General features: G+C 41.9%; 1 protein-coding gene and 1 long non-coding RNA gene across 7 annotated transcripts in view; both read right to left on the bottom strand.

Annotated features, from left to right (window-relative positions):
• The window catches only part of LOC148900916 (uncharacterized), a 195,943-nt gene that overhangs the window by 62,433 nt on the left and 117,554 nt on the right, over window positions 1-15,956 (bottom strand). The window lies entirely within an intron of this gene.
• irx3a (iroquois homeobox 3a) lies at window positions 7,199-9,931 on the bottom strand. The gene is made up of 2 exons (XM_088992985.1): window positions 9,369-9,931; window positions 7,199-8,502 (listed from the first exon to the last, which is right to left on the bottom strand). Exons 1-2 carry the CDS (start codon window positions 9,615-9,617, stop codon window positions 7,462-7,464), a joined length of 1,290 nt encoding a protein of 429 aa, XP_088849111.1. The 5' UTR covers window positions 9,618-9,931; the 3' UTR covers window positions 7,199-7,461.

Genomic DNA, 15,956 nt, shown 5'->3' with positions numbered 1-15,956 from the left:
CACATCGCGTGTGTGGGCTGTCTGTGCATGTTTAGTTATAGCAGCAAAGCGTAAACAAGTGTCCGGGTCATGTAACAGTACAAGAATAGCGTGCTATCCATGTTTGAATGAATTATTGCGACTGGTCCCGTTGCAACATACTTCAGGATAAATTCTTCGCGTTCACTGCTTCTAAGAAGCTTCTATTGTTTGGCTGATAAGGCCGGTGCAGCTCCGCCGGGCTAGCAGAATAACTTCCTGAATAAGGTTTCGGCCTGAACTGAACCAGTTCTCAAGAACAATGATTAGCCAGTAAAGCTGTTTGGATTCACATTCCTGCCTCGCGCAAGACTTTTCCAAACATACTTCCTCAAACAAGCTTGAATATGTGAGAAAATGTCACAATTGAGATGAATCTGGAACACTTCCAAGGGCAATGATATTGTGATTTCTCATTGCTGATTAATAGAAGAAAATGAAAAAGGTTGAGTTTGTGCTCAACAAAGAGATGTTCTAAAACGGGTTAATTGTGCAGTTTGTAATTGTATTTGAGACTCAAACATCAAAGGTGTTGTTTGTTGACACAGCATAGAAACAAGTAAATGGTGGAAAATACATTTTATAATGATAACATCCATGATAGAATTGCAAAATTCACTTTATTCCAGATGTATGTGCACCTTCGCCAAGGAAGTTCTGTATTATTTAGTTATTTACAGTAGTTATGTTTCTTCGCAGATTACAAACTCCAAAAGGCATGAGAAACCCCGCTTATTTTGGTACAGATCTGGATAAACTTCTGGTAAAGTGTCAAGAAAAAAAATTCAAGTCTGGTTCCTTCAAACTACATTCCTGAGATCCCAGACTAGCTAGCTAGATGGATTGACGGACAGATGGATGGATGGATGGATGGATGGATGGATGGATGGATGGATGGATGGATGGATGGATGGATGGATGGATACTCCACCCCTCTTACTGCCATACCCTCATTCACATGATCATTATTAGGAGGTGGAAGAAGACTCTTGAATAAAGTCAATTAATCATTCTGGAGGACTCGGTTCATCGGCTAACCCTTCGGCAAAGGGTCTCCAATCAATCAAAGGGGGCTACTAATGTATTCATGGGGGATGTAAGACAGGACTTGCTTGACAGTGTTCCAAGCAAGGAGGAATTTATTAAGCTCAGACCGAGTGCCGGCCTCTTCCTGACTCTTCTGCTTGTGAATCAAAGGGCACTCATGCTCGAAACCTATGATGTCTGTACAAATATTTGCAATGTGTAAAAATATGTCCTCTCATTAACGCAGATGAGCGAAAGCTAAGGGCTCGGCATTTGTCAGGGAGGCTCGGAGTGTCCTACAAGGCCTCCGCTGTGTCGGCCCGTGTCGAGACATCACTCCCTCGCCATCCTCTCGGCGGCCGGAGAAAATGTGTCTTATAAGTTGACACTGGGTGGCGAAATTCCATGCTACACCGCCAACTAATGTACAAAGCTGAGAAAGAGCAAGGCCCATGGCCTGTGACAGTGACGTGTGAGCTGGGCGGGGCCGTCAGAGATGGGACGTCGGGCTGGTAGAAAGCATGCAGCTGTTGACTTCAGGAAGTTTTGCCTGAAAGGCAAATTGAAGCCATCAATGGGACTAATTAAAAAAATCAATCACAATTAATGTTAAATCATTTTGCAACCGTGCAAATACTGCCAGTGCAACAGATGTCGCTCTAACCCACCATCATGAAGTGATTTGAAACAATCCTTCCAATTTCATATTGAACCAGAAACTGAACTGACTGAGTGGTCGCGGGAGCCACAAATGAGTTCCGAGTGAATCTGTTTAAGTTTCTCAGTACAACTCAGCTCAATAGACTTGGAAGTGGGGCAGGGCCAAACGTTTGCCAATGCAACAGTTGGAGCTGTCATCCACAATCATGAGGTGTTTGTACCCAGTCAATGGCCAATTATAAAAAAAGCACTTTGATAATAATAATAGTAATAATAGCCAATCATCAACTGATGACTCACAGTTAATTTACAAAACAATAACCTTGTCAAATCAAAGATTTGCGGAAAAAAATACATCATTAAATTTCAGTGGACCCTAAATGCAAAATGCATTGTTTCTCAATTTGCTATTGTTTATTTTTAGATCATCAAACACTGAGCTCTCGGAAGAATGAAGTAACACTCATCTGGGACGGTTTCATCGGTTCATGCATCCAGGCTTGGAAAGGACTGGCCCAGTTGATGCTTGGTATGAACAAACAACTATATATAATCCCAAAATACATCCCTAGACTACAAAATAAACCCTTAGGTTAATTTTTCAAAGTCATCCGACAATCAGGTCTTTGCCAACTTTGAACCGGATAGTGCGCGAGTTGTTCTAGAATGACGATCTCAATGTTTACTTTGGAGTAAGTTAATCCTCCATGAAGTGTCTCCAGCTGGTCCAGAATGCTGCTGCTCATCTCTTGACTGGTACGCGTAAAAGGGAGCACACAACTCCTACACTGTCGTCTCTTCACTGGCTTCCAGTTTGATTGTAGCACAATACAATACATATTGACTCATATAGCATTTTAACAACAGCTGAAGCTTTAACAAAGCGCTTAACATGGACAGTTATCATATTCAGGAAATAAAGCAGTGACAAAAATAGTAGAAAGCACCAGTGAGTAAAACCAAGATCAAGTCGGAATCATGCCGTGTCGAACACCAAAGAGTACAAGTGAGTTTTGAGATGGATTTTAAAGATGGGACGCAAAGGGTCTTGGCGAATATTCAGTGGCAGGTCATTCCAGAGAGTGGGACCAGCAACGGAAAAGGCTTGATCCCCTCGGAGCCTCCGTTTAGTTTTGGCACATCTAATAATGTCTGGTCAGCAGACCTGAGGCGTCGGGAAGGTGTGTGTTGGAACTAGTTTTTCGGTAGGGGTAGAGGTGGGTTAGCTGGCAGAGGTAAGGAGGAGCGAAGCCATTTCAAGATTTGAAGACAAATAATAAGATCTTGAAAAGAACTTTAAATTGTTTAGTGAGTCAGTGAGGGATGACATAGTAGGAGTTTTATGCTCCCTCTTATGAGTACCAGTCAAGAGGCGAGCAGCAGCATTTTGGACCAGCTGGAGAGGCTTCATGGAGGATTGCCTGACTCCAAAATAAACATCAAGAAAGTCATTTTGGACAACTCGAACAGTAGCATCATTTAAAAATTAGGACTAACATGCACGTGACGACTGTGGTGAGGGTAAAGTTAGCCGCGTTGAAGCTCAAAGCCGTTTTATGGAGACGATCGTGTATAAATCCCCTTTTTGCAGATGCTTTGTCCCGAGGAGCAAGTGAAAAAGAGGCCGTGCTTGGCTTCAAAGCTGCATTTCCATAATTGCCCTGTAACTTGGGCCTGTCTGGTGGGGGGGCAGAGAGGGGGGCTGAGAAAAGCGCAATCTTTCAGTTGGGTGAGCGGCAAAAGAGTTCACCTTCAAACGCCCCCTCCTTCCTTCCCACACACACACACACACACACACACACACCATACAGACACTAACACACGCCTCCTTCGTCTTTGCCTCCGGCCTATGGACTCATCCCCTTACACTCCCCCCTTTTTTTTAACATCCACTTGTTGCCCGAAAGAATTTCTCCCGCTAACCTGCCTGAACAAAAGGCATGAAATTGGCAAGCCTTCCTCTGGAGAACGTCACTCACTTCTCCAGGCCTTTTGTCAACAACAACAACAACTCCTGGGCTGTTCTTTAACTTGGACGCTTTCTCTCACGTTCTCAACTTAAGGCCTGTTCTCAACCGGTCCTTCAGAGGTGTGCGCTCCAGTGGTCGAAGGGGCCCCTGTCGGACAGTGGCTCATAAAAGGATTAGTTTGCCACACAAAGACAGTGGTGGGCTTCTAAGCCTGACTGGGGCCACAAAAGGAGGTAATGTTTGTGTGTCTCTGTGAGGGGAAGGAGGAGACTTGACAGAAAGGGCTGCATGAGGTGAAAGCGTAAGGCTGACCCTCTTTATGTGGAGCTTCTTCCAAGATGGGGAGATTGGGTGGGGACCCCGATGCCAACCCCCGTCTTCTTTTCCAATGGATGGCCTCAGTGTTTATTTACTCCAAGCTCATTCAAACGCGGGGGCCCCTCTGATGGCTCCATCGGATCCCCTTTTCATTCTGTCCGAGGTTGGATCAATGAGAACTTTTTGGCTAAGACAGATTACATTTCCTTTTAATGATGCCAACTCTTTTTTTTGTTAGTTGCCTAAACTAAACCAAAACATCTGTTTTTTTTTTTTTGCATTTTGGGGTTTGGGGGAGGGGGGTACAAAATATACAGCATATTAGTGCACTTATCAATCACAAACTCACAAACATCATGGATGCAATATTGCGACAAAAGCTGTAATGATCCAGAGAAAAGCTTTGCCTTGCAAGAGGACAGTGTGTCATTAAAAACATTCCGCAAGCCCCCTCGCTGCCCATCTTTAAAACCTGCCGCAAAACACACTTGGACTATTTGACATTTGACTCAGCATGATTCAGACTTGATATTAGTTTTATTCCCTGTGACTATCTTTGTGACTGCTCTATTTCCTGTATATGATAATTGTCCATGTTAAGCGCTGTGTTACAGCTTCAGCTGTTGTTCAAGAACTTTATAAATTAATATGTATTGGATTGTATTTCACTGTAAAAAAACATGCAAAACATCAATTATATAAAAGTCAACATACATGTTATCATAATATTTAATATTTTTACAAACATCTTCTTTATATGATCAGAAAGGAGAATGTTTTTTAATAATGGATCACATCTGGTGAAGTGTACACAAATATTTTTTTTATATCTGTAATAATAACTCCCTAATGTTATGCATCAATCGAAATGTGTCCCTTATGGTCTTGTTTGACCATTCTGGAACAAATATACTGTGAACATATAATGTGTTGGCAATTTTGAAATATGTCTATACGGATTACCCTCAGGCCAAAATAATATTATAATTTCCTCTCCATGTGTGCACGGTAAATGACCCCCCCCCCCCCCCCAAAAAAAAAAAAAAAAAAAAAAAAAAAAAAGAAAAGAAAACATCCTGGTTAACGTGGCATCAAGTGGCCTTTGCTTCGAAAGCGACAAAAACGGGAGAAGTGGAGAGGGGGTTAATCAGCTGATGCCACTTGTGAATATTCATGATGATGCTCTGAGATGAGTTTCCCAAGATGGATAATTGATTCGGCGGACGCATGCGTGTTTCGGGCTAATGTTGAAGACGTTTCCGCACACTTGTCACTGGCCACTACTCCGTTTTAAAACATAATACATCGGGAAAATAAATGCGCATTGAAATACTAAAAAGCGAGAATTATGGATCATTTTCAGTTTTTTTCAGCTTTATTTAGTTGTTACACATATATATGTTTTCAATAAAACATGTAAAAGTCAAAAGTGTTGTAAAAGTCTGAAGTGCAGGTGTGTAGAGTGATTGGAAATTTGTGAAGTTCGATGACGCAGGAACGCAACATTTCATCGTTGTCTTAGTTTAAAAAAAATAGATAATTTAACTTCATTTTCAACTTTTTTTTTCATCCGTACTGGGGTTATATTTGACTTTAGAATCAGATCACTTCTTTTTTTCTCTCAATCGCATTATTTTAAGGAAAACGTGTACAAAGAAGTTTGCCATTTTTTATTTTAGATATTATGATCACATTCGTTTGAAAATCGTTTTAACCTTATTCTACGACACACACACACACACACACACACACACACACACACACACACACACACATACACACACGCACACGCACACAAACACAAACACACGCACGCACGCGCACACACACACACACACACACACACTCACACACACTGACACGTGCCCGAAAATAAAAACCTTTAATTCTAAGAGGAATGTTGAAGGAAAAAAATCCGATTTGTTGTGATTTCTTTTTGCTTGAAACCACCTGAATAGACTCAAAATTACCCCTCGCCCCGTCACATTTGGGACCACAAGAGTCTTTCATAGATTTACAAAGAAATATCAAACATGAGGGTGTTGAGAACATAAAAAACATCCGGAGAACATGTGACTGTGTGCCATGGTTGCAAGTGGGGTTGTGTGTGTGCAGCAGACTGTAGAGGGAGCTCCAACACCAACTTTAAACGCCCTCATACGCGCTCCCGAGGGGCTCCCAACACAAATAAATGGCGTTATTATTACTTTTACGCCTACGATAAATTACAATTACAGGGGAGGGTCGTTAATTGAGAGTGTGTATGAGATGGGTGTGCAGTACAAATGGAGCATGATGAGATCTGGGAGTTGAATTGTGAAGATGGAAAAAAAATCACCTTGAAAAGAAAATTAAGCATGCAATGTATTTGGAGAAGCATTTCCATTTTCTCAATTTTTAACACGAGGATTGTCCTATTTTATTTTTTTAATAAAAAACATTGTGTCGTCACATTTAAGTCCCTCGACTGGAAATATAAACAGAAGCCTGTTGTATATGGAAAATTGACTTTCAAAAAAAAACTGTCCTCTTTAAAGTTGCAGCAATTCGTTTATTATTAGCCAAAAATATAGACTTTTCTTGTACAATTTTGGTTCACAAGTATGTACATATTTTTAACTTTATATACAAAAGAAAAATAACATCAAATCCTGACAGGTAAAAAAAGAAGAGGGCGTAAAGGAAAAAAAAACACTCACAGACTACACACAGGATTCATACATTATTACATTAGCATTTTTTTACACGGGACATGCTTACAATGTAGCTATACACAGATGGTATTATTGTCTATTTTACAATCCATATTCAGATAGCCAACAAAAAAATAACTGAAAGAAACAAGAGGCTTGGCAGTAAAACAAAAGAACATTGCAAAAGTGACAGTCGCATTTTGAAAAAAAAGATAAATCAAGTTTGTAAAAGACGATGTTAACATTATTTCTTTAAAAATACCGTTGCTGCTGACCCAAAAGGCACTAAAGTATCTCTCTTGAGTGGCCACTAAAGAAATTACATTGTAATGACTCCTTATTAATAGAACAATGTATTGGACTGTTGCTAGCTTACATTATAATAATAATAATAATAATAATAATAATAATAATAATAATAATAATAATAATAATAATAATGCAAAACAATTGGAGCGTGGTGCAAGAACTAGAAACAGAGGGACATTATTGTTTTTTAAATGCTTACTCAAATTATCACACACACACACACACACACACACACACACACACACACACACACACACACACACACACACACACACACACACACACACACACACATACACTCATACACACGCACACACACTTTGTGTGTGGCCCACAGAGAAAAGGATCCAACACCAGGCAAAAAACGGGACAGTCAAAGAGAAAACGAAAACAAAAAAATAAACGAATGAAAGTGGCCTTTGGAGTCTTTTGCTCGTACACACAGGCACAAACACACGCGGTGATTCTCAGTGTCGTGGACCGGTACCTGTGAGCGCAGAGTCCGCACCGGGCACGGCCACAGCGGCCTTGTCGTCCGTAAGACGGCTGCCGCCGTACAACGCTAGGCCGCCCCCGGCCTGGTTGGCCAAACCAAGGTAGTGGTTGGAGTTGAACAGAGCCAACTGATGCGCCGAGAAGGCTCGGTTCGTCCACGACGGGATCTTACCCACGGCGGGACACGACGCAATAAGTCTGTGGGGGGCCATGAGGCCGTGTTGCTGGTGTGAAGCCGGTTGGGTGGGAGTCACTTGGGGCGATTTTCTCGGGTTGTCCGGAGCCGCGGCCGTCTCCGCCAGAGACCAGATCTTTGGTTTCTGGGCCGGTGCTTGGCTGTTCTCCGTGGGCGGGGAACTGACAGGACCCGAGTTCAGTTTGTCCGCATCACTTTTGATCTCCAGCGGAGACGAGCCGCGGTGGTGGATCTGGAGATGGTGGTGATGGTGGTGGTGGTGGTGCAGACCCCCCTTGAGAAACCTCTGCTCGGGTAAATCCTCATAGCCGTCCGAACCTTCCGAGTCGCTCCTTGCGTCAATTTTGAGTTCCGAATGCAAGTCGTCCTGTTCGTCCAGATCGTCCTTGCTCTCGATATTCTCCGTGTCGATGTTCTCCAAGTCGATCTCCTCCTCGTCCTCCCGCTTGTCACCTTCCTCGCCCTCGTGGTCGCTGGGGTAGACGTTACCCTCCTCGTCGGTTCGGTTCCGAGGCGCCCACGTCATCTTGTTCTCCTTCTTGAGCCTCCGACGGGCGTTAGCGAACCAAGTGGAGACTTGGGTTAGAGTCATCTTGGTGATAATGGCCAGCATGATCTTCTCGCCCTTCGTGGGGTATGGGTTCTTGCGGTGCTCGCTGAGCCAGGCCTTTAGGGTACTGGTGCTCTCTCGAGTGGCGTTCTTGGGCCGGGAAGGGTCGCCGAACTGGTACTGGCCGTACGGGTAGAACGCCGGATGGTGGTGGGCGAAACCGGCGTGCTGAACCCCCGGGCTGTCTTTCAGTTCGTACTGGGCCCCCTGGGTGCATTCACAACACGGTTACACTCCAATACGCTACCATTCGACATGTTTATCACGACTCTCAAACTTCCATCCAACTCCAATACAATTAATTCATTTTAAACATTTGATCATTTGTCACGTTTGATAATATTAGTAACTCCACCCACTCGTGATGAATCATTTATTTTTTCTGCTTACAATGACTTGTCAATAATATTTACTTTTTTATTGTTACATTCCACTACACGTTTATTAGTGTATTTAAACATACTATATAAATTTGACTTTCACATTCCAGGGCAACCTCTTATAACGTTTTTTAAATGTATATTTTCGTGTTTTTCCCCTAATTTTTAACCCCCAATAAAAACGCAAATTTCCCCACTGTGGGACTATTAAAGGGTTTCTGATTATTTTTAATAAAGTAATCTTTATGCCTAGTTTGTTTTATTTCGACAATTTCTACGCAATTCTTGGACTCGCTTTCTTTTTATGGTTCAGTCCAGTGAAAGGCATTATTTGCTTCAATAATGTGACATGTTTATCACCTTAAAAAAAAGATTTGGTTATTTTGAACAGTCTGATCGTCGATCGTCCCCTTGATCTCACTTGTACATTTTGTCATGTTTATTTTTATTTGTTTTAAACAATCCAATTTATGGACTTAACCATTTACAGACTGTTGATTCCTGCCGTTTTCGTTGTATTCGTGCATTATTTCACGGGTTTTGTTTTCCTTTAGAGGGTTACCGTGTTGTGGTATTAATTTTTAAACAACCGAGAACGGCTTCTCCGCAAAAGTTGGGTCGCTCCCGAAGTGGCAGCAAATACCAGAGAAAGACAATGATTTTGATGTGTATTTTTTGGAATAAGCGACTCACCAGCTGGTTGAAAATGGAGATATCGTTAGAATAGGGCAAGAAGGCTCCGTAGCCCTGCGCGGCAGCGGCGGCGAACGGTGCTCCGTACATGGAAGAGAGAACATTGGAGAGGGCGCCCGAAGGACTCAGATCGGCTGCGGCTGCCGCGGCTGCCGCAGCGGCGGCGCTCCGGGGGTTGCCGGCCATGCCCTGACGCTCCGGAGGGTACACGGGCCGGATATATTGGTAGCCCAACTGGGGGAAGGACATAGCGACCGGCGACGGAGTCGGGAGCGAGCGACAAGTAGGAATATCCACTTTTTGTTGTTGCTCTAGTTAGAGTGTGGAAAGCATGAGGGCCGAGGGAAGGTGCGAGAGCAGAGGGGGTTGAGGGGGGGAACCAAGAGTATTTCCAGTGCGAATGGTGCGATCTGTTCTTCTTCTCCTTCTTCTATTGATCTGGTTGGACTAAGGTCAGGTCCTTACAGATTGCTTTAGATTATTGGGACTCCCTTGCTCAGATTGACATTTCTAGTCCTTTGCAAACCACGCCCATTTCTCAAAACGCACCCCAGTGTGTCTCTCTCTCTCCCCCATACGCTCTCTCTCTGTCTCTCTATATCTGTCTTTCTTTGCCTCTCTTTCTCTCTCTCTCTCTTAGTCCCTCTCACCCTTTCCCCCTCTCTCTCTGTCTCTCTCTCTCCGTCTCTCTCGTCCCTCCTTCTACTTGAATATAATAAATGCACTGTCCAATTTGAATACACTCTTCAATGTCATTTTTCTGCACCACCACTGCGCTACTGATTTCATATTCTGATTTCATATTCTAGTAATCACGGTAAATAAAAATGGTGAAACAAATATTCCAATGAAACCTCCATGAGTGCAAATAAAAACATTGAAAGTTACTGTATATGTTTTGACAATCCAACAAGCCCCCCCCCCCCCCATGTGTTACGAGTGAGGTATAGTCTCAACTTTACTCCGCAAGATCCTTTATTAAACGAATAAAACAATACATACAACACTAAATTAATAAACGTACTATAAATGCATTAAAATATTGCATATTCCAAATCAAAACTTGAAACTTGAAAAGCATTACGGGTTAAACCGAGTTTATATTGACGCTGGTTTGAACAAAACACATTCACATAGTGTGAATAACATAATTCACATTTTTCGCAAGTCATCCTGAGTCGACTTTTATAAAGTGAGGCAAACATTCACTTGTTAGAAATATATAAAAAAAACTTTAAAAACAATGAGAGAAACTCTGAATACAGTACAGGAATTTTACATACATACTAAACACTATTTTCTATTATTGTTGTTAAAATAAGCCAAAAACGATTATTAAATGATTAAAACAATTAATAGAAAATATATCCCTATCGATATTTTTCAAGAGCGTTGTCTTTACTTTGCTTTTGCCTTTCTAAATGGGCCTTGCATGAAAAAAACTACCTCTCAATTTAATTGCGCTCAAAACTCAAATTCTGCACATTAATCACGACATCTAATTCAGAAATAAAACATGCTCTTGGCCTTTCTTTTCAAATGGCGTTTTAGCGGGTCTTTAAATCATTCCCACATTTGGAAGAGGGCGAATATACTTCGGTTCAACACCTAAGACTTAAAAGGGGAGCCCCGGTGATGATCATGAACACCGTTCGTGGAAAATGTGGATTGAAACACGCGCACACACGCGCGTAAAAGAAACCTACAGAGAATTTCAGGAGATTCGGGACATTTCGCATGGGGTCGGGCAAAGAAGGGAGGGGTGGGTGAGGGGGGGGTATAGCTGCTATCATCCCCCCTAGACAATGATCTGTTGCTCCCCAAAAGAAGCTTAAAAACACATGCCACCAAAAAATAACATATATGTTGTATTTAATAACAATATTGCATTAATACTTTGAGCAGTATTGAAATAAAGAGCGGGTGATTGGAGAAATCCGTCGAAAAGAAAACAGATGCTTCCCTTCCTGATTCTACCCCCCTCCCCTCCCTCCAGTACTTCTCCGAACACACTTTTCTATATTGCTTCGCGGAATTTTAATATTTGAGCGCCTTGTTTGCTGAGGAAATCGTCTTATTGACAAGAAAAGTTCCAATCACGGCGGGGATTTATTTGTGCTGGATTATAATATGCGTTTTTTCAGGAATATTTATCACTACATTTAATATTATTAGATTAAAAAAAGTCGCCTCCCACTTTTCAGTACACAATTCATGTGTGTGTGTGTGTGTGTGTGTGTGTGTGTGTGTGTGTGTGTGTGTGTGTGTGTGTGTGTGTGTGTGTGTGTGTGTGTGTGTGTGTGTGTGTGTGTGTGTGTGCCATGCAACCAGGATTACGGGGTTATTAATTACAACGGTTTGCTGGTGCCACTCGACCAGAATGGTAATCACATATACATAGAAGTCGATGACACAAAGCGAAGTGGAGGGGGTGGCTGGGCTGGGGGTGGGGGGGGCAGAGAGTGCGAGAGAGAGAGAGGGGGGGGGGGGGGGGTATTCACAGCTCGGAGTTCAGCGAGGTGTCCAACTAGAAGTCTGTCCGCTTAACAGCGCACCAAGACCGGAAGCACCCAGTCACCATAACCCCAAACGTGGAGTCATGGAACCAAGACCCCAACCCCAAATCGCCACCCCACCCCGGTCTCCTCTCAGCCCAACTCTTCACACATGCGCCACGCGCACTCACACTCGCATCACACTGCAACTACGTATGCAGTGATTTACTATCTCCAATCAAGCGCAGCCACTCACTAACTTAACACTTTCACACCCATTCGGGAAACTGGCTATAAATCCACGCACGCGTACACGCACGTGCACAGTTAGTAAAAGAAAAGAGGACAGTTACGCTGGAGGAGCGAGCGCCGTGACATCTAAAATGGTAATTATGCACATGACACCATTTCCACATGCAGTCAAGAAAAACGTGCATGGTGGCTTCTGATGCAACAAATACAAACATGCACAAAAACACACAAGCACACAGTTTTAGATTGGATCACATGCAAGTGGAGGTATATATTTGGTGGGGAGAGCAGCGTGAAATGGAAAGTGAAAAATAAATACACAGTTCACACTAAAAACGTAGTACTTTACCAAAAAGTTGTTTGCAAAAATACCAATGAAGTTTCTGAGGGAAAAAATAGTCAAAATATAGAATAAATAAAGATAAAATATATAAGATATTTATAAATTTATAAATATTTATATTTATATTTATATTTTATATTAATAAATATATATATTTATATATATTTATAAATATATAAGATAAATATATAAGATATAAAAATGTTAGATTGGATAGGATTAGCCTTTATTAGTCTCACAGTGGAGAAATTTACATTTCACAGAAGCAAAGTTATGAAAGAGGAAAATGAAAGAAAGAAGTATAAAAAAAAAACAAAATTCAGGAGCTGCTGTATAGGCAGCCAATCTTGCGGCGCCATTTTGAAGTTAAAACAAAAACAAAATAACTTAATAACAAATATGACAACACAAAGACACAGATGGTCATATTTATGACCATTTCATTGTTAAGTTCAGGACAGAAATGTGTATTTTACTGGCCTAAAACACCTAAATGATAAATGGAGGCCAAATCATATGCAATGTCACATTACGGCGGAAGTAGAAACAGAAGAAAATTCTCTCATTGTGTAATGTAAAGTCCACATGAAGGATTTCAAACGAGCGTCCCATTAGACCGACATAAAGCCCCAATGAATCTTGCTGCGTTCAAAGCACATTGGGGCTTAATCCAATAAATGAATTAGTCATAAATTAATTGTTCTCGGCGACGGAAGCAAGTGCACTTTGAAAACACATTTAAAGTTATTTTGTCTTAACTTTCAGGATTTAGGAAGACAGGATTTTTTTTCTAATTAACCTTCCATTAGCCAATCATGCATAAAACTCCAAACTTTGATTTGCATTTGTGGTAGAGAAAATATTCCAGATTCCAGTTGAAACATCCAGACATTTCGCTCGAGATTTAAAGACGAGTTCACATGATAGTAAAATATTTGTATGTTTAAATTTATAGTTGAAACATTCATTTGATTGTAGTAGCATTTATTAGTCTCACAGTGGAGAAATGTGCATTTCACAGCAGCAAAGTTATGAAAGGAAGAGGAAAGGAAAGGAAGAAGTACAAAAACAAACACCGGAGCTGCTGTAAAGTCAGCTACTCACACGGCGCCACCTTGAAGTTAAACAACAAACGACAACTAAATAACAAATAACATGACACAACAAAAAATACAGTTTTTCAATCTTCAGCACTTTCTGCGCCCTCTTTGTTGCACGAAGCAGTTCTAGATGAAAGAAGAGAGGATCAAAGCATCCTTTTCACAAGTGGATCAGGGACGTCATGGTAGAATGTGTACGTCTGCTATAAGCTAAATGTTGACGGCAAGCACGAAGCTGTAGCAACCATTGACGAAAAGAGATTGTCTAGCATCTCGTGTCCCACGTAAATCCGCTTCAATTCCATGCCACGACAGTTACACATACGCATCGGCATCCTGCGCTGACACTCCTTTCTCCTCATGGCGCAGCCCTCGAGCCATGCATCCATCCAGCCGCAGACTGGCCAACAGTACCGACCTTTCTGCTGAACAAAGCGGGGCTGTGAAAATGCTGCCCCGCAAAAAAGCAAGATCGCCCCAGAGCTGTCCAGCAATAATAGTCAAATAGCGCTGACATTCCTCCCAAATCAAAAACAGTGCTGGCATATTCATGCTGCCGAAAAGGCTAAGTCACTCAGCAGTCTCCTCCTTGATGAATGTCATGGCCAAAATATGTAGAAAAACAGTTCATATCCGTTAATATAACAATATGCACAAAAATACAAAGGTACAAAAGTAAACACAAAAACAACGAAAACAAGCCAGACTCGTGAGAGCACTTGCTGATGGCTGCCGGCTTGGGCAACATCGTGGACTTCTTAACAGCTTCCGGTGTTGTTAAAGTGCTATATAAATCAATATGTATTGTATTGTATATTCATTATAGATTCACAAGTTATTATTTTTTTAAATCACAAATTCTAAACTCACAAATCCATAAGTCATTATCTTGAAGTGTCAGTCGCTTCAAGTCATGATGTTATTGTTTTGGTTGTTTCCTCTCAACCGCATTCTCCCGCTTCACTTTTTATGTATCTGCGTATCACTATCACTGTATTACACAGCGACGGTACACGTAACAAGATGAACATTGATTCGGCATTACGGATGATCGATAATGAAATAAGTAACTTCGGAGGGTGGGATGGGGACAAATTAAAATGCATGTCGCCTCGATGCTGCCAAGATGAGAGGTGACAGCGGGAAGGAGGGGAAAGGGGTAGGGTGCAGGGGGCTATCATTCCGATGAGTGTAATTTCTACATCTGCTTTCTGGTTGCCAAAAACAATGACAGTTACTGCAATCGGCTTGACCTTTATTAAAAATTGCAGGCCAGTTCGATTGAGAAATATGTGACCATTCCTAACAGCTGAGAAAGGTACTTAAACCATGAAGTTTGAGCGATAAGGGATTGACATCTCGCCCTCTAGTCAGTTGCTATTTCAAATGAGAGATCAGATCTTAACATTCTAGCTGCGGGTATGCTAACATATTGTGCAATCGCAACATGAGTGTAAAAAAATGCCAAAGCCAACCCAGTAGAGCTTTTCAATCTCTTCGCTAATTCAAGTACTGTTTCAAATGAGAGTTTATCAAATGTTTAGAATTTAAACATTTGATAGACTCTCATTTGACAACAAGGGGCGGAAGGCTAGCGTATTCATTCCACGTTAGCCTACTGACTACTAGCATCTAAACTTTAGATGCAAGTAGTCAGTAGGCTAACGTGGAATGAATAAGCTAGCTTTCCATCATTCCATGTTAGCCTACTGACTACTATTAGCATCTAAAGTGTAGATGCTAGTAGTCAGTAGCTTAACGTTGAATGAATAAGCGAGCATTGCACGTTAGCCTACTGACTACTAGCATCTAGCCTTCATTATGCATGACCAGTAGGGCGGCACAGGGAAATAATTTGAACGAGATTTGGTGAAGAGACTGTTTAATTGTTCCCGCATTAACTTCTTTTCCCTTTGGCTTTTCCCTTCAGGGGTCGACACAGCGAATCAGTGTCCTGTTTTGGTCAAGCTTTTACGTCGGATGGCCTTCCTGACACAACCCTCTGTATTTATCAGGGCTTGGGACCGGCAAAATAAGACACTGGTTTGTGTCCCCTTGTGGCTACAGAACAAGCAACTATATGAACTTAATAAAAATGAAGCGGCTCAGTAAAAGGCTCCCAAACGCAAAATGGTCATCGGCACAGTTCATTAATATAGAGTGTTCAAATAGCCTCAGCAATGATAAATTGAATATACTGCATATGTGCAAATGACAATGTCAAATAGTGTTTCATGTACCGCGTTTGTCTATTGTATATGTCCGTTTTATGCTAGACTGAGCTAATAGCAGTCCAAGGGCTCAGAGTCCGGACACGGGTTGCTTTCCCAGCGACGTTGGCTTAGCGGGCCAGCAGACAAAGCCTCTACCATCTTTCCAGCTGTTGCTGGTGCTAGTT

Source organism: Hippocampus bargibanti, linkage group LG03, assembly GCF_051943395.1.
Source record: "Hippocampus bargibanti isolate YZ-2025 linkage group LG03, ASM5194339v1, whole genome shotgun sequence".
Classification (NCBI taxonomy): domain Eukaryota; kingdom Metazoa; phylum Chordata; class Actinopteri; order Syngnathiformes; family Syngnathidae; genus Hippocampus; species Hippocampus bargibanti.
Note: the sequence above shows the minus strand (reverse complement) of the source record. Positions and strands in the feature narration are given on the sequence as shown.